Genomic DNA, 22,191 nt, shown 5'->3' with positions numbered 1-22,191 from the left:
CACACACACACACACACACACACACACACACACACACAGTTGTTATATCCAGAAAATGTGAGCTGGTGTCTGAGACCTGGAACTGATCGCAGGATGTAAATGATTCGTAAATCATCTTAGCTCCTAAGGGGAAAAACTGTAGTATGAAGTGTTGAGAAGTTATTTTAGGAGAGTTCAATTATCAGAGGAGAAACTGTTATGAAGACAAAGAGGTAGGAGCAATATTTCTGACGGTGAGTTAATGAAGCGCTACAGATTAGATCGGCAGGTATTATGTTTTTAGTCTAAATCATCAGGGATCCCATCCTTTGAAATAACACTCTTTTACCCCTTTAATGGCAGAAATGAAAGGCTGATGACTTGATGAGTGATCACACAGTGTTTCACAGTCTGATAATGTGTTCATTTGATTTTAATTGGAAGTCCCCACCTGACAGAAAATTATGAAAGCTAACAGTTACAAGCTTTAAGCGCTGAAGAAGGGTTTACAATTGATTCAGAGATGTGAATTACACAAGGCCTTTCTATTCTATTCTTTCTTTTATTCATTATTTATCAAACAATCACACCTTTTTTTAAAGATTGCGTCGTACCAAGCATCAGGGTCAAACTCATCTTCCTTGTGTTGGAGTCTAAGTTTTCCTAAGTTATTTCCTGGATTTGTGATGTTTATTCTTGGACTATTCTTATTCAAAAATGAAACTCCATTTATTCTTATGAAAAGTTACAACCAGGCGTAAAATGCCAAATAATTGTGTGTGTGTGTGTGTGTGTGTGTGTGTGTGTGTGTGTGTGTGTGTGTGTGTGTGTGTGTGTGTGTGTGTGTGTGTGTGTGTGTGTGTGTGTGTGTGTGTGTGTGTGTGTGTGTGTGTGTGTGTGTGTGTGTGTGTGTGTGTGTGTGTGTGTGTGTGTGTGTGTGTGTGTGTGTGTGTGTGTGTGTGTGTGTGTGTGTGTGTGTGTGTGTGTGTGTGTGTGTGTGTGTGTGTGTGTGTGTGTGTGTGTGTGTGTGTGTGTGTGTGTGTGTGTGTGTGTGTGTGTGTGTGTGTGTGTGTGTGTGTGTGTTCTCAGCTCCCTCTAGATGTTTTCAACAATTACTTCAGTCTTGGATTTGATGCCCATGTGACTCTGGAGTTTCACGAGTCAAGAGGTACATTCATATTAACAAATATTATATAATGGCGGTTCCCTATAATATTGATGTGATGATAAGATTATGGGAACAATTGCTAAATATGTATTCTTCTGATTACTGTGTGTAATGTTTCAGAGGCCAACCCAGAGAAGTTCAACAGTCGTTTCAAAAACAAGATGTTCTATGCTGGGGTGAGTCTGAACATTTGTGTTTCATACTGTTCAGGTCAGTTTTAACATTTGGTTCTACGACATAAAATCTGTCAGTAAATACCCCAGTGGTGAATTTAAAAAACAACAAGTGTCTAAATGAAAGGACTAACCCTGATTAGCCACCTTTAGCTTAGCAGTGGTGATGTAAAGTCATGTGACCGTGCTGTAGTTCCTTTATAGCCCATCATTAGCCTCCTTTAGCTTAGCGGTGGTGACGTGAAGTCATGTGACCGTGCTGTAGTTCCTTTATAGCCCATCATTAGCCTCCTTTAGCTTAGCGGTGGTGACGTGAAGTCATGTGACCGTGCTGTAGTTCCTTTATAGCCCAACATTAGCCTCCTTTAGCTTAGCGGTGGTGACGTGAAGTCATGTGACCGTGCTGTAGTTCCTTTATAGCCCATCATTAGCCTCCTTTAGCATACATGCCAACCTTTCCAAATCCAAAAGAGGTAGGTTTGCGCGCGGCAAATGTGCACGCCCAAATTAGGTAATCAGAACCCCAGTAATTACATGTATAAACCATGTATTTAACATATATTGCATAATTTTATGCATTTTTCAGAAAAAGTGGTAGTTTGGTAAACACTAAACAGTGACATCAACGACATGTTTGGTCTGTAAAATGCCCGAAAAGTAAAAGAATGGGAGATAAATATCCCAAAGTCTCCACATTTTATTATATTTTTAATGTGTTTCTGGTCCTCTTTCAGTTGCATTGTTGGAGAAGCCTGTGACATAAGATTTTCAACGACATAATTACTCTGTAGCTATGTTAGTTTGACAATAAAGAACCTTGAACCTTGAACCTTGACAGTGTAGATCAGGGGTGCCCAACCTTTTTTGAACCGAGAGCTACTTTTAAAGTTGCCAGTCTGCCGAGATCTACCAGTCCAAATAGAGAGGTGTAGCCATTACTGACAGCCTACTACCAGGTAAATACACACTTCTACTTGTATAAAACTGACCTTTGTACGATTAATACTTCATAAAATACTGCAGATCCTTTATCTTACCTCTTTCTAATCTACACACATACAAGTATTTAACTGAAGTTACACAACAGTGTTGTTGATACAGAGTTGGGAGTTTATTCACACGTCACAAACTACAGTGGGTAATGTTTTCAAGAAACATTGAACAGTGCTGCCACATATGATACAGGAAAAAAAGAAAAGACTGAACCCTTTCTTTGCCATTATATAAAAATAGTGTTGCTACAAAAGTATAAATTAGTTTTACTAATAAGACAACTCAGATCTGAAGCTACACAGGAATTTGCTGCCAAAGTGCAATAAAAAAGACAAAATTAATAGAATCAAACCCTTTTCTTTTTTTTGCATTTTAGTAGAGTATAAAAAGAAATGCCTTTAAAATAGGATGCAAGCAACACTAGTTTCTTAATTGATAATAGACTATAATCAATTTAAACAGAACAGATCTTAAAGTTTGCATTCTTATACCATTTTGTACAATAATTATAATGAATAAGTTCAAACAAACTAAAACTTACAGCTGATTAATAACGGTATCTAACTTGAGTTTTTATTATATCAAAAACCTGTTGAAATGCTACTGTTATTTTTACTGTCCCCAAAAAGCGCGTCGGCAGCCTCCAGGAATGCTTCTTTCACAACTTCGCCGTCTTTGAAAGACTTCATGTGTTTTGCAAGAACGTGACTGACACGATAAGATGCTATGGTAGCAGCCTTGCTCTTGTTGTTGGGCCTGGTGAAAATGGACTGCTGTGCATTTAGCTGTCCTTTCAGGTCCCTCACCTTTTGGGAGCGTAGGGCAGAATTAGGAGGGAATTCCGTCTCGTAGCGTTTGTGCACTGTTTTGAAATGCCGCTCCTAAATTACCCTTCTTCGATAAAGCCACGCTCGCATTGCAGATGAGACAGATGGACTTTGAATTGGAATAGATACAAAATAATCATCCTCCCCACTCGGAGTGAAAATTATATATTTTGGGCTCTTTTGCTTCTGCCATAATTGTGGTCTTGTGTGTGCGGACTGCACAGCAAACTAGTGCCCACTGCCTACCAGCCACGCCCCGATACATGGGGTCACACCAATCACAAAGCTTTGATGCGTTCAAGTGCATTATTCTGGCACAGGAAGATTATGTTATAGGACATTAACGATAAAACAGAATATTGTTGTTCTATTTTTAGACACATCTCGCGATCGACTGAAACACAGAGGACTGTTTGTATGATGGGATCACAGACACGCTGCAAACGGTGTCCGCCAAAAGTCGAGTCCAGTGTCTATGTAGTGTCATTTTTATTTGTTATAGTTTGGGAAGATTGAAAATCGGTAGGGAGAGTCAGCTAAGTCGGTAGGCGGTAGAAACATGTCAAAAGCGGTAGACTACCGCCCAAATCGGTAGGGTTGGCAGGTATGCTTTAGCTTAGCGGTGGTGACGTGAAGTCATGTGACCGTGCTGTAGTTCCTTTATAGCCCAACATTAGCCTCCTTTAGCTTAGCGGTGGTGACGTGAAGTCATGTGACCGTGCTGTAGTTCCTTTATAGCCCATCATTAGCCTCCTTTAGCTTAGCGGTGGTGACGTGAAGTCATGTGACCGTGCTGTAGTTCCTTTATAGCCCATCATTAGCCTCCTTTAGCTTAGCGGTGGTGACGTGAAGTCATGTGACCGTGCTGTAGTTCCTTTATAGCCCATCATTAGCCTCCTTTAGCTTAGCGGTGGTGACGTGAAGTCATGTGACCGTGCTGTAGTTCCTTTATAGCCCATCATTAGCCGCCTTTAGCTTAGCGGTGGTGACGTGAAGTCATGTGACCGTGCTGTAGTTCCTTTATAGCTCAACATTAGCCACCTTTAGCTTAGCGGTGGTGACGTGAAGTCATGTGACCGTGCTGTAGTTCCTTTATAGCCCAACATTAGCCACCTTTAGCTTAGCGGTGGTGACGTGAAGTCATGTGACCGTGCTGTAGTTCCTTTATAGCCCAACATTAGCCACCTTTAGCTTAGCGGTGGTGATGTGAAGTCATGTGACCGTGCTGTAGTTCCTTTCAAATCAAAAATCAGAAATCCTTTAAGTTTACAAGCACACGTAAATAAGAATAAAACTAATAAGTAGAAACAAATAAGTACACCATGGTAAAAAGTAGCAGTATTTAAAATGAGAACAAATGAAAGGGTAAAGACTGCAGATGAAACAGATACAGCCAGACATTCACACAGTATAAATCCATTACACCAGACCGCTCATCCCTCTGACACATTTCAAATATTTCCCGCTTGCTTTATTGTTCAGCTCTTATTTTCTCATGCCTGGATCACTGTCAGGAGATAAGCTGACTGCTCAGAGAAATCTAACAGTGCATCAAGTCTACGTCTCAATGTCCTTCTTTCACTACTTGAGAGTTGTTCTCCTCAGTCTTCTCTCTTCAGTTTCTGCTTTTTCTCTTTTGGAAAAGTAGTTTCCTCTCCTGACAAGGTTTGGCTAACAACATGGCTGACTGTACAGCAATAAAAGAAGTAAATTAATGTGTATGCAGCAGAGAATCTGATTGATCCACTGTTTAGAGTGTGATCTCTCTTCTTTACACCGCAGTGCTCTGCCAGCCTGTTTAATAAATGATTGCTCTACAGTTCTATGCCCCGGGATGTTTCCATTTAGTAATAGGCCAGGGATTTCCTGCTCACGGGTCATTCAACAAGTTTTAAAAGTCCTAACCTATTGACAGAACACAGTGGTGAAGTTTTTGTAAAACGAGAAGGAGGACAAAATGAAAAGAGTAAAGTAAATGAATGTACAAAGTAAGAACATTTGGTCTTATTATGGAATATCTGGGAAGGTCACTCTCTTTGTATAGGCAACAAATGGTGCCCAGACATTTTGAACTTCCTGGAAGAGCCTTTCAAGCTGTAAATTAAAACATGTATTTTATCCACAGAGCATGGGAAGGTGGTGTTGATGATTTCCAATGATGTTGCAAAGGCTATCATGTCTGCTTTGAGCCTAGGCAAAGGAGGGATCTCAAATACTACAGTAATGGCGTTAGGCTCTATAAGTGACTACAGAGTAAAAGTCCAGTTATGCAGAGATGACAAAAGATGTCGCTCACACCAGCTGTGTCCCTGAAATGTCCCGGGGCCCGTCATCACCTCAGGTCACACCATCTTGTCCCCACTGATGTGTGATGGTCGGCCCCCGGCTCCTTTATGTGTTGAACATGTGGTTAGTGATTGATCGTGTGTGTGTCTCATGCAGACAGCGTTCTCAGATTTTCTGATGGGAAGCTCCAAAGACCTGTCAAAGCACATCAGAGTGGTGGTGAGTAGCTGTCAATCAAACTGTCAGTCATTTGTATAAAAACAAGTCTTATGGAGGCAGAGGGGGGGGAGCGTTGGGTTGCTGCATCAGTAAAAGAAGAACATGTATTGTTGTGGCTGTTGTGTGTAACTGTCACTGTAACCCCCCACCCCTCTTTCTCCAGTGTGACGGGACAGATTTGACCTCAAAGGTTCAGGACTTGAAGCTGCAGTGTCTGGTGTTCCTCAACATCCCCAGGTGAGACCACTACCACTAATACTGTCCCTGATACTGTGGATATACTATTGTATCGCTAGAGATAAGAGAGTCATTTATAAAGATGGATATACACAGTAAAGAGAAGAAAATAAGTTATTCTTTACACAGCACTCACCCTCATATTTGCATATCATAACAAAAATAAAAGCCACCCTCTCAGAGTGTTTAAGATATGATCCTGTCCTTGGGTATCTGAGACCCATCTGATGCCTATATTTACGCACATTTTGATCCACAAAATGTGACATTTGACACGTTGAAAAAACAGCGGTCGCTACTAGATGTGACACAACTCTCTCTTCAGGAGCTAGTGATGCTTGACTGGTTCAAATATCAAGTGTATAACCTATATTTTGTATGTTACAAATGATTGATCAACTTCTAAAAGTGACATGACTGATCTTCTATAGACAAGAGGTATCACTCTGTTGCAGTTATTGCAGCTGGTACAGTTTTCTTCCCTCAGAGAAGATCTTTGGCTGGCTTCAGCTGCAGAAAGCACTGTAACCAGGCAACACACACGTCTGTTATGGCCTGTCTCCATGTTACTGAGCTAACATTAATTGGAGACAGACAGCTGTTGTTTGTCACATTAATCAGTGAATACGACAGTGTAAAGATGAGAAGCTGCTACATTAATATTTCTGTAGCTCATAATAAGACACACATACTGTCAGAATCAGAAGCAGCTGGCCCAGCATGTGCACACATACAAGGAATCTGACGTGCTCTTTCATTTCTGCAATGCTTGGATAAGGACTGGGACAGAGAACAAGAGTGTTTAATGTCATGTTTCCCTATAATCCTGTTTTCTCAGCATTGAGCTACTGAACATTTTGTGCAGTCCACTTCTGGATGTCCTGAAGGCAGGTCAGGAGGTTGGAAGTGTTGTGGAAGTTGTTTGCCGGGTCACAGCTTAAATAGATCTCTGTATTAATAGAAACTGATGTGATGAGGCCTAGAGGGAGCAGATACACGTATGTTATGTATATGTGTCTACTTACTGTACATCTTGTAGGGTTCTGTATATACGGAAGAGGATAAGGGCCAGATGAGAAAAAACGTTTGGGATGTGTCCAAAAGTAAAGAAAATAAATCTGGCTTTAATCTCACAGAGACAGTCTTGTGGCTGTTTGTTTTGCCGTGAATTGAATTAAGTCGGGAGAGGTTAGGTTTGGTTGGTTCTTGTGACCCATGAGCAGTCTGAACTGAAGATCTTGTTCCATCCAATTTAGTAATGCAAATAAATAAACATTTACAGCAGGACCATACGGTATCAAAGGGAATCGGAACCAAATCACCCTCTTTGTCTATCACACAAACCAGGCACACAACAGGTGAACTTAATACCGTACGCCACACCCATGTGACAATTGCAGGAAGTCACGAAACACAACAGTGTGGGGTGTAAACAAATAATCAACAATGGCTAAACCTGCATTTGGCTCCTACCGATAGATTACATCCTGACAGAGTGTTACTGCTGCTCCTGATAACATCTGTGTGTGTGTATGTCAGGCAATTACACTGCAGATAATATTAGTTCAGGCAGATTACCAGAATCAGGCTTGGCATCACAGTTGGCAGACTGTTTCATGGTGATTGGCTCTTTCACAGACAGAAACATCATTATCCAATCATATTGTTGCAGGTTCACAGCATCCCTGACTCTTATCTCTTTAACTCTGATGCACACGCTGTTTGCTACTAACCTGACCCTGGCTCTATTCCCAACTACTTTTTTGAATAGTTAATAACCACTGTGATATGATGGGATGTGTGTGTGTTGTGTTGTGCAGATACTGTGCAGGCACCACACCATGGGGTAACCCCGGAGACCATCACGACTTCGAGCCTCAGCGCCATGATGACGGATACATCGAGGTCATCGGGTTTACTATGACCTCACTGGTATGTAGCGCATCGTATCCGTGTCGCCATGGTAACCGGTGTGTCTTACTAAAATAAATGTTATCCTAACATGGGTGTCAGTTGAGATGGTTAGTAAAATGACTATTTGTGATTATATGCTCTGCTCTGAATCGTATCGTTCCAACAATACACTCATATGTCACCTTTTCTATTAGTTACAACTTGGTAAAGAGGTAAAAAATATATTTTATTATGTAGGTGTTAGAATATATTTTTCATCTAGATGTTAAAAAGAGTGTCTGCAGATTGTGTAACAAAAGTCACAAGTTAAAGGCCACCATTTTCAATGTGCAAAGGGAAAACACAGCGTGTGATACATACATGGCTGGAGTAATGACTAAGTGTGTGTGTGTGTGTGTGTGTTTGTGTTTGTGTGTGTACAGGCTACTCTCCAGGTCGGAGGTCATGGTGAGAGGTTGAACCAGTGCAGAGAAGTCACCCTGACAACTACCAAACCACTGCCAGTACAGGTACACACTGTACCCACATCCTGTACACACATACTGTTCACCCACGTACTGTACACACACATCCTGTACACACATATCCTGTACACACACATCCTGTACACACACTGTGTTCTTGTGTTACAGGTGGACGGTGAGCCGTGCAGACTGGCTCCCTCTGTCATCACCATCAGCCTGAGAAACCAGGCCAACATGATCCAGAAGACCAAACGCAGGACCTCACTGCCACACCTCAATGAGTGAGAGAGACACACACACACACACACACACACACACACATACACACACGCACACACACACACACACACATACATACATACATACATACATACATACATACATACATACATACACACACACACACACACACACACACACATGTTTTTTCCAACCGTGTGGCTGCATTGAATAGGATATTGAAGTGTGAATTGAACCTGTAATATGGATGTGCTAATGTGTTCTTGTTCTGTGTGTGTGTGTGTGTGTCAGTCAGCAGCCGGTGCCTGAGAGGCTGAGGATCCGAGTGAGCAGGATCAGCATGACTGACTACGAGGCTCTGCACTACGACAAGGACAAACTACGGCAAGCATGTAAGGGAAAAAACACACCAACATGTCCGCAGCAGTGCAACGCTTTCAGTAATCAATGTGACACCACCATGACTTCATCTGTAATAACGGTACATACGGAAGTGGAAGTCTGATCAAAAGTAAAAGAATCAAGTTCTGACTTTATTCAAAAAATTCTGTCTTTTTTCAACATTTTTCTAAAAGGTACATACAATCCTAAAATAAAGATAGATAGATTAAAAATGAAGATAGATTGTATACGTTTTTACCTCATAACACATGACACATGTACTGTACTGCTTTTCTTATTGTCAATAACCAAAAGCCCTTTTGGAAAATACATCTTTATCAAATCAAATAATACAAGCTAAAATAACAATCATGACACACACAGCAGCGAATACACTGTGTTCTAAAATCTCCTTCAGTTAGATTGTGTGGGAGGGATGACCTTTAGATGGTGTACATTTCAGACCACGAAAATGTATTCAGGCTGAAACAAAAAGCACAAGAAACAAACAAACCAAAAAACAAAAGGATTTAATGCCTGACCATATTTGTTGTGATGTTTTGCCATGTAAATGATATTTAAACATTGAAAGATTGTTATATGAGTGTTATTGAGGCCTGGCTCTGCAGCAGGTGGTGTTGAACAGTGAGGTCATCAGTGGATGGAGACTCTTTATTAGCACACCACCCAATGGCTGCCATTTAAAATGTCAATTGCTCCTTTCTGAGGATGACTTGATTACATCAGATCAGCTGATTGTCCGTATGTGCTCAAGTCTTCTGTGGAGGAGGTGAAGAGGGTGGAGAGCAGCAGGTGAGGATGCTGACTGACAGCAGCATGTGGAAGCTGGACAACAGCTGGAGGATTAGCAGGTGGAGCAGTGAGGGGGGTGGGGGTGGGGTCGGGGGGTTGGGGGTCAACACTGACACTTACAGACGTCTCTCCATCCTCCTCTTCTCACTGCTGTGTGCCTGTGTTCATGTTTTTATGTAATGCACACACACACACACACACATACACACAGTAAGCAGCGCAGATTTTTCAGGAATAGAGAACAGGACAGCTTCTCCTCTCTCCACATCGCTCTGTCATTAGGACCAATTACACTCAGCTGGTCACACACACACACACGCACGAATGCAGACACACGCACACACTCACACACACACACATTCACAAACACACACACGTACACGCTCACACACGTCCTCAGTTAGTTCATGTTATTTCACAGATTTACCACAGGGGGGCGCTGTTACCTTTTACAATATCGAAACGCTTAATTATACTGTACACCTTTTTATGTTGCTTTACATTTTCTCCTGTGTTTTTTTTTGTAATTTATATTTCCATTATAGTATCTGGCGCTCTAGCCCAATCCAAACATCTCCAAAATTGTTGGAAATAGGTATTTCATACTGATTCAAATGAATAATTCTTAATGATTTCTTCAGTTGAATCAAATATTTCTTCTGGTTTTGAGATGTTTTTCATCATTTCCATATTTGTAATACCTCAGCCTTTGTTCTCTCGATCTGAAGTTTGAGTTGTTTCTCATTATGCAAATCAATCACAGCTCTCCACTTGTGGATGTGTCACTGTTGGGGAGATGGTAAAAATATGCCTCATACCCTGAGGCGCAGTGTTATGTCATCTCGGTGTCATCCTCTCTCCGTGTTCTGACACGGACCGAGAGGAGAGACGCTTTTATGATAACGCCACAGGTATGATGTGAGCCGATCCTCTACAGATAACACCAGATATCCAACAGGATCACAGCAGCTGATTAACGGAAGCAGAGCCGCTGGTTTTAAATGTTCCGCAGTGTGTTGTCTACTTAAAACAACTTGCTTGTATGTGAGCTCTACAAACACAGTGCATGTGCCACCTTACACTCCAACCAATCAACTGCTTATTGAAAAGGCCAGTCTATGAAATGAATGCAGAATTAGCATTTAAAGGCAGTGTTTAAGTGCTGCAGATAGATGTAACCATCTTTCATAATTGGATACAAGCACCACAATTTCCATATGGGGGCCATTTAATCAAAAAAGCCGTAAGCCACTTGAATTTTCCTAATTGCGACCATTTTCCAAGAAGGCCGTTATTGGCAGCCGATAAAAACAGTATTTTAACCACTTGATCAATTTGTGTGATTTTGCTATTGAATTATATGTTTTGGACTACGGGGAAGTCAACTGTACTATTTAGACATTTCTTTAGATTTATTTTTGTGTCATTTCAAACACAAAAAGGTTCAAATGTGGGGTTTATTAGAAAGCATTTGGGACACTAAACCACACTAATACTAGTCTACTATGTTAGCAACATTAGCTAGCCGACACTGAACACCATGATGTCCCCAGTACTACCTCTGCCGCTACACTTCCACACCTCTGACACCTCAACGCATGTTGGTTATCCAGTTTTCCATTGGCAGATTAGTTGGATTTGATGGCTTAGATATAGTAAAAAAAGCTTCTGAGTAAATCCTGTCAACTGAATTTGGTTTCCACGTGGTCAAAAGATCATTCATAGGGCAGGGGAAAGAGATTTTATAACAACAAATGATATTTACGAGCCATCATTGGTGGCTACCTTCAAAATTGCCACCTTCAAAACCTCAAAGAAGTTGCGATGTGCCGATTTGAGTTCTTGTGTTCCCTTTTGAAAGATTTCCCTGGTATATTCAGTTATCTGCAGCACTATTTTGGGTGGTGATTGTTTCTAGATGCACTTCAATGAACCACTTGTAGACTCTCTCAAAATATGCCTGTGCTGACTGTTGCTCGCTCACTGTGCAGTGTTCTACACTCAGATGTTTAGTATCAATGAGAGGTGTGTGTGTGTGGGTTCAGGAGCTCCAGCACAAAGAGCTGTGTGATATTCATCCAGCAGGGTGGTGTAGGTGCCTCCTCAGGGAGCAGAAGCTTCCCTTTCAAGGGAATGTGTCAATATAACATATCCAGGAGCAGACGGCGTGGTCATTTAAGAAAATAAAAGGCATTATCTCCAAAGTTAAACTGAATTTACTTCCTTTCATGAGTAAGAGCAGTTGTCTATTGATGGGGTGTTCAATCCGAGCACATTTCAATGTTCTAACTATAACAATTTCACATAGATAGGATAAAATATTGAAGTGATAACATATTGAAAACACTTAAAAGTTACATAGGGCTTAACTAGTAATTGTAGTTGTAGCTAAAACACTGATTGTAGCCAGTTTTAACATCAGCTGATAAGTTGTTGGTGGTTTTCAATGTTGGTGCACAGTCCATACAACCCTATATATACTGTATATTAGATTCATGTGTAGCTCCAGGTCCACATCCCTCGGGCCAAAATGAGCAGAATTAAAAGTGGCAGGACTTCCAGGGTCCTGGGGGGTTGCAGCTCAGCCCCACTGTATAATTAGATATCAAAGTGCTGTAGGATAATTGTCTTGTTCCTCTGTATCTGCAGCCATTCCTCTGGGACTCATCGTGGTGTCTGGTGACAGCGACTTAGAGACCTGCAGAGAACACATCCAGCGTTTACAAGAGGTAAGAAAAAGGGGATGGGGGGGGGGCATGAAAAGGGCATAGTTCTGTGTCACTGAATGGAAGGTTTTTTAAAGCTAATTAAAGTGTATGCTTAATTGAGTGCCAAGGAATGTCTCATTTATATATTTGGTTTAAGTTATGTATTTAACATAAGAAAGGTACAGAAGCTTTCAGACGCAGTTTCAGTCAGAAAGTGTCTGTTGTATTATGAAACCCATACATATGGCCGGTACTATGGGAACGTTTGGCTCACTCTGATTGGATGAGAAAGTACATTTCATCGTGCTGCTTCACAGTGTGAGTTGTCAAACCTGCAGACTCCTCTCTCCTCTCCCCTCTCCTCTTCCTCCCCCCCACCCCCCCCCCCCCCCACCCCCCCTCCAGGACTTCTGCTCTGTTCACCCCTCCCTCACATACTGGGGGCCGCAGGTTGGTAGTTTGTGACTGGAGTACTTGGCGTGGTTTTTGTTTGGCACACGGGAAACTAACAGCTACAAACACTTTCAAATGAAATGAAAAAAATCATTCAATTCTTTATGTTACATTAGCACTTACTGAAACACACAAGAAGAGGTTACATTTAGGGCCCGAGCACGACAATAACTTTGTCTCTTTGTACCACATTTATTATTTACACTACAACTACCTTACCCATGGTCGTTCCTTAAGGAAAGAATGTAGGTACTCCACTACATTTTGTTAGCAACTATTGTACTTTTCACTCCACTACATTTATTTGACATCTTTAGTTACTATGCAGATTTATTTGCAGTTACTTTATATTTAAATCGACACACATTATAACACATTATTCTAGGTTGAGCTACCCAGTAGTGTGTAAAGTAATTCAAATATACCAAGTGCAACATTGAAATTATGAACAATAAATATCTGGTGCTTAAAATGGCCATTTTGCATAATAAAGAACAAATTACAATTCTGAATTTAGGACTTTTACTAGCTGAGTATTTTTACACTGTAGTATTGTTTTAGTTAAGTAAATCATTTGAGTACTTCTTCCACCTCTGGAGGTAACAGACTGAATGCTGGGTAAATCCTGCGGTCTGAATCCAGAGGTGGATTTTGAAACAAAAACCTGCTTGAATGCCTCCAGGACACACACACACACACACACACACACACACACACACACACACACACACACACACACACACACACACACACACACACACACACACACACACACACACACACACACACACACACACACACACACACACACACACACACACACACACACACACACACACACACACACACACACACACACACACACACACACACACACACACACACACACACACACACACACACACACACACACACACACACACACACACACACACACACACACACACACACACACACACACACACACACACACACACACACACACACACACACACACACACACACACACACACACACACACACACGCACGCACGCACGCACGCACGCACATAAAATTGCACAAACACATAAAATCGCACACACACACGCCAACAATACAATTCTGAACAAACAAACTCCCACACACATAAACAGAGCACATTCTGTACTCTAGGGGATACAAAGTACGGCATATCATACATTACACAACACCATACGCAAACACACATACAGATGTAAAAAATAAACAAGCTCAGGAAAAATCAACATGGAAAGTAAAAAGCATAACCTCCAAGTCCTCATTAGAACAAATCGAGAGAGAGATGAAAATATAAACTTTCCCAAAGTTGACAAAGTCTCATAAATCCCAGAAATGCACTCAGTGAAGATACAGCAGAGTAAATGATTTAATGTGACTTCAAAGTTCTTTTGACAAGTCACTGATTACATTATGTATTATGTGAGAGAACACTTTCATGATATCATTAGTTTCCACTGCTACTGTGGAAGAAAGAGTGGTTTTGCCCTTTGTCTTGTGTGTCAGATGCTCCATCACATGCAGCTCTATCCATTATGGTTCTTTCATGTTCTGACATCATTATGGAACACCTCCCTAATGGAGCCATGTGTTTGATAGGCATAAAGACCATTACAGATGAATTAAGCAGACTGCATGTCAACAGTGACTGGTAGGGAAGTCAAATGGTCCGTTTCTAGTGACACATGTGTGTTCTCAACGTGTACTTTTACACATACTGTGTTAGGTCTATCAGGATCAAACTGCCGTCCTCAGGCCCTCTTGATGTCTGACTGTGGTGGTCATGACTTTGATATGAAGCTTTAAAGCTCGGCTCTCCTGCTCTCAGGGACCTTCTTCCCAAGTTAGTTCCAGAGGGACCTTGTCAGCCTGATTCCAAAGCTGCCTTACCTGCAGATACACCCAGGGGACCATTCCATTCCTGATGGCATCCCCTCCCATTCATCAGACTCTGGTTATATAGCCATGATTTAGTCTGGTCAACAGAGTCCTGTATCCAGTGACTTCCTCTTAGTCTTTACCTTGAAGACATTATCAGACTATTATCTCTGAAGAGTGCCCCCCCTTTCCTGGGTAACCAAAAGCTCCCCTGTAGTTCTGCTAAAGGAGGTCGGGAATATCTTTAACCAGAACTGAAAGCCCTTAAGAAAGAAGCAAGAGTAGTGTTTGTATACCCCTATAGGCATTAATGATGACCCTGCAGGGGGGGGGGGGTACAGAATACAGGATCAGTCAGATGATGCATTAGTTTACACTCCCCCTTCACACCTGTTAGGGACACACCTTGACCCCTGACACACACACACACACACACACACACACACACACACACACACACACACACACACACACAGATTTGTTTCCACAGAGATTAGTTTCCGCTGTGTGTCTCAGCATGTTACAGCATGATGCATGGACTATTGTTTTTGTTTTCAGATGTGTGTGTGTTTGTGACCTTTGCTACCTGTTCTTGTGTGCCTCTCGCATCTATATATACTTTTTGTGAGTGATGAAGAGTTTGACTTGTTATTGACATGTTTACTTACAGTAGATGCGGGTATAAGGTACTTTCTCTGACCTCCTCAGAAGAAACACAAACAGTGAGGTGACAAACAGCTCCAATGTTTGGAGTATATTTGGTGTGTATTCATGGTACCTCCTTTGTTCTACAAACACTTTCCACAAAAGAAGAAAGGATCAGACAGAAAACCTCATTAAAAGTGTTATAAATGAAACTCAAAGAGCCTTTTGCTTTTCAAATGGGATTTTAACTACACAATACAGTCGCTTTAAACCCTTGTACTACTACGCTTTTGTTACAAGTAAAATAATGTCTAGAATGCCAATAGCTATTTTAATTGAGATGTTATATTTTGCTGGGCATCCTACAGCACAGACCCCTGCAGTCTGTTCCATTTATCTGGTTTATAGGAGTATAATTCAATCGCATTAACCAAGCAAAGTTACCTTACTTACTGCTTTCTCGTTGTTATAGCAGATCCTTTTTGATATCACAATAACACTGAGGATGTGTTTACATCCTTTAATAAAACACAAAGCACAGTAAAACAAATAATAGCTGTGTCCTCTCTCCACCATCATCACTTATCCTGTACTTCAATCAAAACTGTCATATGGGGTTTGAAACAACTCATAGATGACATTTGGTCTCATGACCTTAGTTTCAATTCGACAACATTTACAAAAAACTCTTTTGAGTTAGATCAAGAAACTTCAACCGTAAGCTCTGCTGCGAGGAATGGCTTTATAATGTTATTATTGTGGCAACAACAACATACATCTGCTCATCCATTTTTCTCCATTCATTAAAGCTGGGATAGAAGGCTTCCCACCACATTGACAACAGGCAGACATCTGGGGAGACTAATACAGTCACCGTTTAAGACTGACATCAAACAGCAGAGTGCTACATCACTATAATTCAAATGAAATACAATAACATGCAGGGGACACTCTATCATATCACCAGGATTTGTTTGACAGTCTCATCTGGAAGGTACGGGGGTCTCTAGGTAGAGGTGTACCTCAGATATTTGTCCTGATGTCTCATGGTCACCGTAGAGAGGATGAGACATCTCTGCCATTTTAACCACCGGCAGTCTTACAAGATGTAATTCAATTGGTATTACATTTGTACGCATGTAGTGTCGCTTTAAATCATATTCACCTCGGTGCGTGATTTAAAAAATAAAACAACAAATACCCATCAGTAAATCAATTTATTTGTTAATTGATTGACATCTGACACAGCTAATGGTGACAGCCCTCTCGTTCTAAACATCCATTGGATTAAAGCCACGTTTTAGAAGAGCGACTGTCAATCAAATGCGATACATTGGCTACATACTGTATGTGGGACTCTTGGGCACTCTAGTCCTTGAGCACGACACTGAACCCTCAGCTGTTGTAGATCGGCAGGTGTGTGTTTGTGAATGGATGCAGGTAGTTAGGGAATAGTCCATTCAGTTTTCTATCAGAACCAGGTTCATCTAGCAGGGCTTTGTCCACTGAGGCTGTCCTAACTCCTGAACCTGAAACAGTGTTTGTGCCCCCCCCCCATGCTTCATACACAGGATGTGAAGTAGCTGTTGAACTTATTTAGGTGGCTGAGAGGAATCTGATGTTGATGTCACGTACCCGCATCCTTCATCCCACAACAAGCTTTCATCTTCCTCTCTGGGAGCAAGCAGAGCAACACTGACTCTATAAGTGATATTTTTAACAACACTATCTTGTTTTTATATAGGTTAGATCACTAACGCTGAGGAGACAGCTCATGAGTTGTTGTCAGACTTTGTGTTGCCTAGCAACCCCGATGATGTAACACCCGTTGCAACATTTGATCTCCGCTGATGCCGTCTTATTTCAGAATATATTTAGTTAATGTATTCACTGTGTGTCTGTTGTTAATGTTGACCAAACAAATGTCCAAACTAGACTTTGTGTTTGTTTCTCCCCCCCTAACTTCGGTGTTCCTGGACATATTTGACCGGTCTGTTTGACCTACTCTAATATTAACACAAAAACATTAATTATCACCAAATTGTATTTTATTGAACACCCTTTTAGCTGTTACAATGTCTCAGACTACTTATTATCGAGTGTTGATGATTTGGGTGTATCTGATGGATGAACATAATCTAGGGTTAGCCATTCATTTCATATGGAGGTCATTTTTGACTTCCGAGGTGTTGCAAAGTCGACTATACCACTGTGGAAATGCCTACTGTGGAGGATATCATAAGGCCTTGAAGCAATCAAATGTAAAACACAATATTTATGATTGATGAAAGTAGTAACTCAGTCAGATTTGAGAAGAACAGAGGTGCTTCCTGAACTGCTCTTCCAGGCTCCTGTTTGTTACATCACACACACACTCCAGAAGCTGAATGAATCAAAAACCAAATCTGACCCAAACAGAGACAGAACTTTGCAGCTTGATGTGTGAAAAGACAAACAGGAGTGAGCGGGAGGAGACTGGAGAAGAAAGAAGGTGAGGAGAGGACTCATTCAGTCAGACGCGTTCAGCTTTTGATGCCGTTTTGTAGGTTTTGCTGTAGAAGCCTGCGGGCGTTTGACTGTGAGAGAGTGCTGCTGAAGGATTAGATAAGTAGACGCACACACACACACACACACACACTCAGAGGAGAGGAGGAGTGTTTACTCCAGCCAGCTTCTGTCAAAGTCTGCAGCAAAGCTTTGCAGTTTAGGAAAACAACTTTACTTTCTTTGGCGTGTTTTCCTCCCGTCACATCGAGTAGAAGGTGACTTTACATTTCAGTGCTCAACTGAGAATGTTTGGTATTGCCTGGAAGCTGCCAACACAGCATGATTAGCTGTACATGTGATTAGTTTCTAAAAGTTTAACATTGTATCCCAGTCATTGTAGGAAAACACTCCGTTACCCCCCCCCCCCCCCGCTCTCTCCACTCAGTACTGATCATTGTCTGGGTTTAGCTTGAGGGGAAAAGCTTAAATGCAAAGTGATTTTTATTTTCAGTGAACTTAGAGGTAGGTTAAGGTGATCGACATTAATCCTGCAGCTAATTCATATGTTAGAAGACATGTGAGAAGCTGACTGAGAGTAACGCTAATGTTACATTAGCTTAGTTAGCATGTTTCCATAGTTTGTCTCAGCTGTTGTAAGGGCTTTTGCAGACGGATTAAGTCCATAAAGTTCTGAAAAAACAGTAAGATCACATTTTCAAAGTGCTGTTTGGCTTTTAGTTGGTAAATCATTAGGTCATACTGTAGTTTTCATTTTATATTGTTTTTTTTACCCTTTTTTGTGTCAAAAAAGAAGGCTTTGAATATTTGAGGAATAGCTTTGTTTCACAACATTGTTTGAGTATTACACTACTGATAAGAAATATCTAAAGGACCACATATGACCCACGTTTTCTGCTAATGTGCTCTCAGTTATTACTGATGTCACCAGGATTGGCTTTCCTCTTCAGGCTCTGTGCCGCTCACATAAAAAGGGGCGCTTGGCGCGTCATTTGACTCACGAACATGCATATTTCCGCCTTATAATAATGTCAAAATAAGAAAAATCATGGCACAAGCCAACCTGTTATTTCAAATTAGAGATGATTATTGGAAGAAATGTACTAATCGGGCCAATTGATGAGTAATATATTGAATTTACCACTCGATGCAATCGGGGTCTCCCATTTATTTCTAATTTGACGACTGAATTCTTAGTCTTTAAACTAAATGCTGCAGATTTAAACCATATATATTTGAAATTGATCGTTAGGATATGGGGAAGTAAAATTCATTTTGGCCAAATTAAATCAAGGTGAAATGTATTGATTGAATTTGATTTGTGATACATACCAATAGATTATCGATGTTATGATCAGCTTTAAATGCGGACGAGTGAAACATATTCAGAAATGATGGTTTGAAGGAATAATACCGCTTTCCATCTGCAAGTTAACTTCATACATAAGTCTGCATCTTAAACAGTTTGACGCTATCAAGGTGACACAATCAGAAATACAAACCCCTGGCAAAACAATCTCCAGACACACACACAGTATCTCAAGGTGAAACAATAGCAGTGTGTCCCAGCTGGTAAAGAGAACACAGGAACACGCTCAATACAAGTTTTTGGCTCAGACAAATGCTCGGTTAAGGGTACGGCAGGCACAGAGAACAGTTCAAGTAAGAATGTATTTTAATTTGGGAACATCAGTGGAGTGAGAAAGCTCTCCCAGCAACATTTAGTGATTGATCAGCGGACAGACAGAGTGGTCGGAGGGGCAGACAGTGTGTTAGAGCAGCTGGAGTCCACACATAGAAGCTGAGTAAACAAAGAAGACGGTTTAAACTGGCCCCGCAGCTAACAGGGAGCGAGTGTGGGGGGGGGGGGAGCTCAGTTATGTGCTGTCTGTTTTTTGATCTTGTTAAAAATCCTGCTGCAGCTTTCTGAGCTAATTGGAGACTGGATGTTAGCCGTCTGCGTGATACCTCCATACAAAAAGTTTCAGTAATGAGGCGCGTGGATGGGAAGGTACGGAGAAGTTTCCTCAGGTCACAAACACAACTCTACTGGCTTCTCAAACATTGGTTTATCCAACTTCAGTCCCGAACCAAACAGAAATCAATGTTTTGCACATATTTGGAAATAAGTTGGTAATGATGGAGATGTGGATAAACAACTAAAAAGAACACCCTTAAAACCTCTTTCCTTCTCTCCCTTGATTCTCCTTATCAACTGTCATCATTTTGCTAAGCAGGTGTGTGTTCGCGAGTATTAACAGCCTCTGAAATGTCCAAATTGACCAATCAGAATTGAGTATTCATAACCCTTCTGGTCTGATCACAGGTCACACTGTAACTGGGTTATGTGTATCTTGCTTGAAAATTGTTGCATCTTATTTCAGCAGCAGCTCATTAGCATTTAAAGCTACAGACACAGAATTAGCACTTTTGGAACAGGGCTGAAACAGAGGGGATTATGGGATGCTGCAATGATCTGTTTGGTATTTCGAGCCAAACACTTCAGAGACATGTTCTGTATATATCTGAGACCTATAATATACTGTTGAAAAAAAGTATAATAGGGGACCTTTAAGTTATAAGGAAATCCAGTAAAAAAAAAAGGCGAGTAACACAAATCATATCTCAAAATGGATCTCATTTGTTGTTCTCTCCCACCTTAGGAGCTACTCTGTTGGGTTTTCTGTTTAATAGATGGATCACTATGGATGATGTTTCCTGCTTTGTAGTCTAACTGATGTGTCTGTCTTTCCTTCAGGAGGAGGCCGCCAAGCCAAAGAGTGTTTCCTCGCAGAGACTATCTCCAAAGTGGTGTTTCCTTGACTGTAAGTGTTCGATTTTTTATTTGCATTTTAAGAAATTATTTGATTACAAGGCATACATTAAAAATGAATCTCTTAAATACATAAAATAACTACATAACAATCCACAAATCAGAAGAAGGGAAAAAAACACAAATTGATCATTTATAAGGTATAGCTAACACAGAATGGGTACAACAGTAATAATCATATGTACATTAATTGTCATCTTATTAGATTCTTCTAAGTTATTATCTTTTAACCGATTCCCTGTAAATTGTTCAATAATTGCTATTCTCATTATGAGAAATAAGCAGGAATCTGGTGATTATTTACTATTTGCTCGATCATCTGTTGCACTACCTGGACTACCCACATGTTCATAAAGTACAGGCACAATTCAAATCATGTTACACCGACTAACTGAGGCACTTCTTCAGGTTAGAGGAACGTTTTTTCAGTCTTAGAACAAAATTGTGTTTGCATTTTAAGAATGAAAACATCGTTTTTTGTTGTTCATACATCGGTAAAATTGATTTCTGGAGCTAAAACCATTGAAAAGGCTTTATCAGAGGGGTGTGGCACGGGCATCTTCTTTTTAGGGAAGTGTAAAGAATATAAACAGGTTATTGAAGTGCGTGCAAACACAACAGATGAACACATTTCTGAGTTGGTCTTTTCTTAAAATAACATAAAGCGTGGTTCTGTCAGATTCTGTTTATTGGTGAATGTCATGAATATTAATCTCATTCGGCAGCAGCGGCTTGCCAAAAATATCACAGAGAAAAAACATTCATATTACACAATGTGAAACACACACACACACACACACACACACACACACACACACACACACACACACACACACACCTCAGCTTGTGTAGGGTCCTGGTGGAATTCAGCCGAAAACAAACAAAAATACGACTTGCTTGTTGAAAGAGAGAGTGTGAAGAGGACAGAGGGAATGTGTGTGTGTGTGTGTGGGAAGCGGCTAATCATTGTATAGCACGATGCAGAGGGAAATCTCACTCAATAATAACCTCTTATAGTGACATCGATAAACCTGCAGGATGTAACTGTCCAACCCAGCTTCAACTTAATTTTCTGAGCAGGTCTTTCGCTTGTTAACTTAGTATCTTACACTGAAAAACTGAAACGCTGTCTTTAATTAAATGTATTATGTCAAGAGATTTCATTACTATCAAAAAAGGTGCGATAAACTAGAGGAATTTTGCAAGTTTTCCATCACCACTCATAATATTTGATTGTTTAACGCTGTCTTTCTGTTTGTCTTCTAAGCTACAACAGCAGATCGCTTCTACAGGATAGACAGAGCACAGGTAGGTCTCACTGGTTGTTATTTCTCTGAATCTAAATGAATACATTTGCCTCTTTACTTATTGAAAACTGCTGGTGAATTTTGTGGAAAAATTCAATTGTTTTCAATCTACCTCCTGAAGGCGCCATATCTCCTGCTACTGCTCAGAAAGC

The 22,191-nt window shown here is 40.8% G+C and overlaps 1 protein-coding gene across 8 annotated transcripts in view; it reads left to right on the top strand.

The window, feature by feature from the left end:
* Positions 1 to 22,191, top strand: part of dgkza (diacylglycerol kinase, zeta a) — a 77,792-nt gene that overhangs the window by 36,341 nt on the left and 19,260 nt on the right. For all 8 annotated transcript variants that reach the window (XM_034124115.1, XM_034124114.1, XM_034124111.1 and 5 more), the window contains 11 exons: positions 1,069 to 1,147; positions 1,268 to 1,323; positions 5,583 to 5,645; positions 5,809 to 5,882; positions 7,703 to 7,814; positions 8,219 to 8,305; positions 8,429 to 8,541; positions 8,792 to 8,892; positions 12,344 to 12,423; positions 20,658 to 20,724; positions 22,000 to 22,040. In XM_034124115.1, coding sequence (XP_033980006.1) covers positions 1,069 to 1,147; positions 1,268 to 1,323; positions 5,583 to 5,645; positions 5,809 to 5,882; positions 7,703 to 7,814; positions 8,219 to 8,305; positions 8,429 to 8,541; positions 8,792 to 8,892; positions 12,344 to 12,423; positions 20,658 to 20,724; positions 22,000 to 22,040 — 873 coding nt within the window. The remainder of the gene's footprint in view (positions 1 to 1,068; positions 1,148 to 1,267; positions 1,324 to 5,582; positions 5,646 to 5,808; positions 5,883 to 7,702; positions 7,815 to 8,218; positions 8,306 to 8,428; positions 8,542 to 8,791; positions 8,893 to 12,343; positions 12,424 to 20,657; positions 20,725 to 21,999; positions 22,041 to 22,191) is intronic.

This window comes from Trematomus bernacchii, unplaced genomic scaffold, assembly GCF_902827165.1.
Source record: "Trematomus bernacchii unplaced genomic scaffold, fTreBer1.1, whole genome shotgun sequence".
Lineage (NCBI taxonomy): Eukaryota > Metazoa > Chordata > Actinopteri > Perciformes > Nototheniidae > Trematomus > Trematomus bernacchii.
The sequence above is the reverse complement of the archived record's forward strand: the minus strand, read 5'-3'. Positions and strand labels throughout refer to the sequence as shown.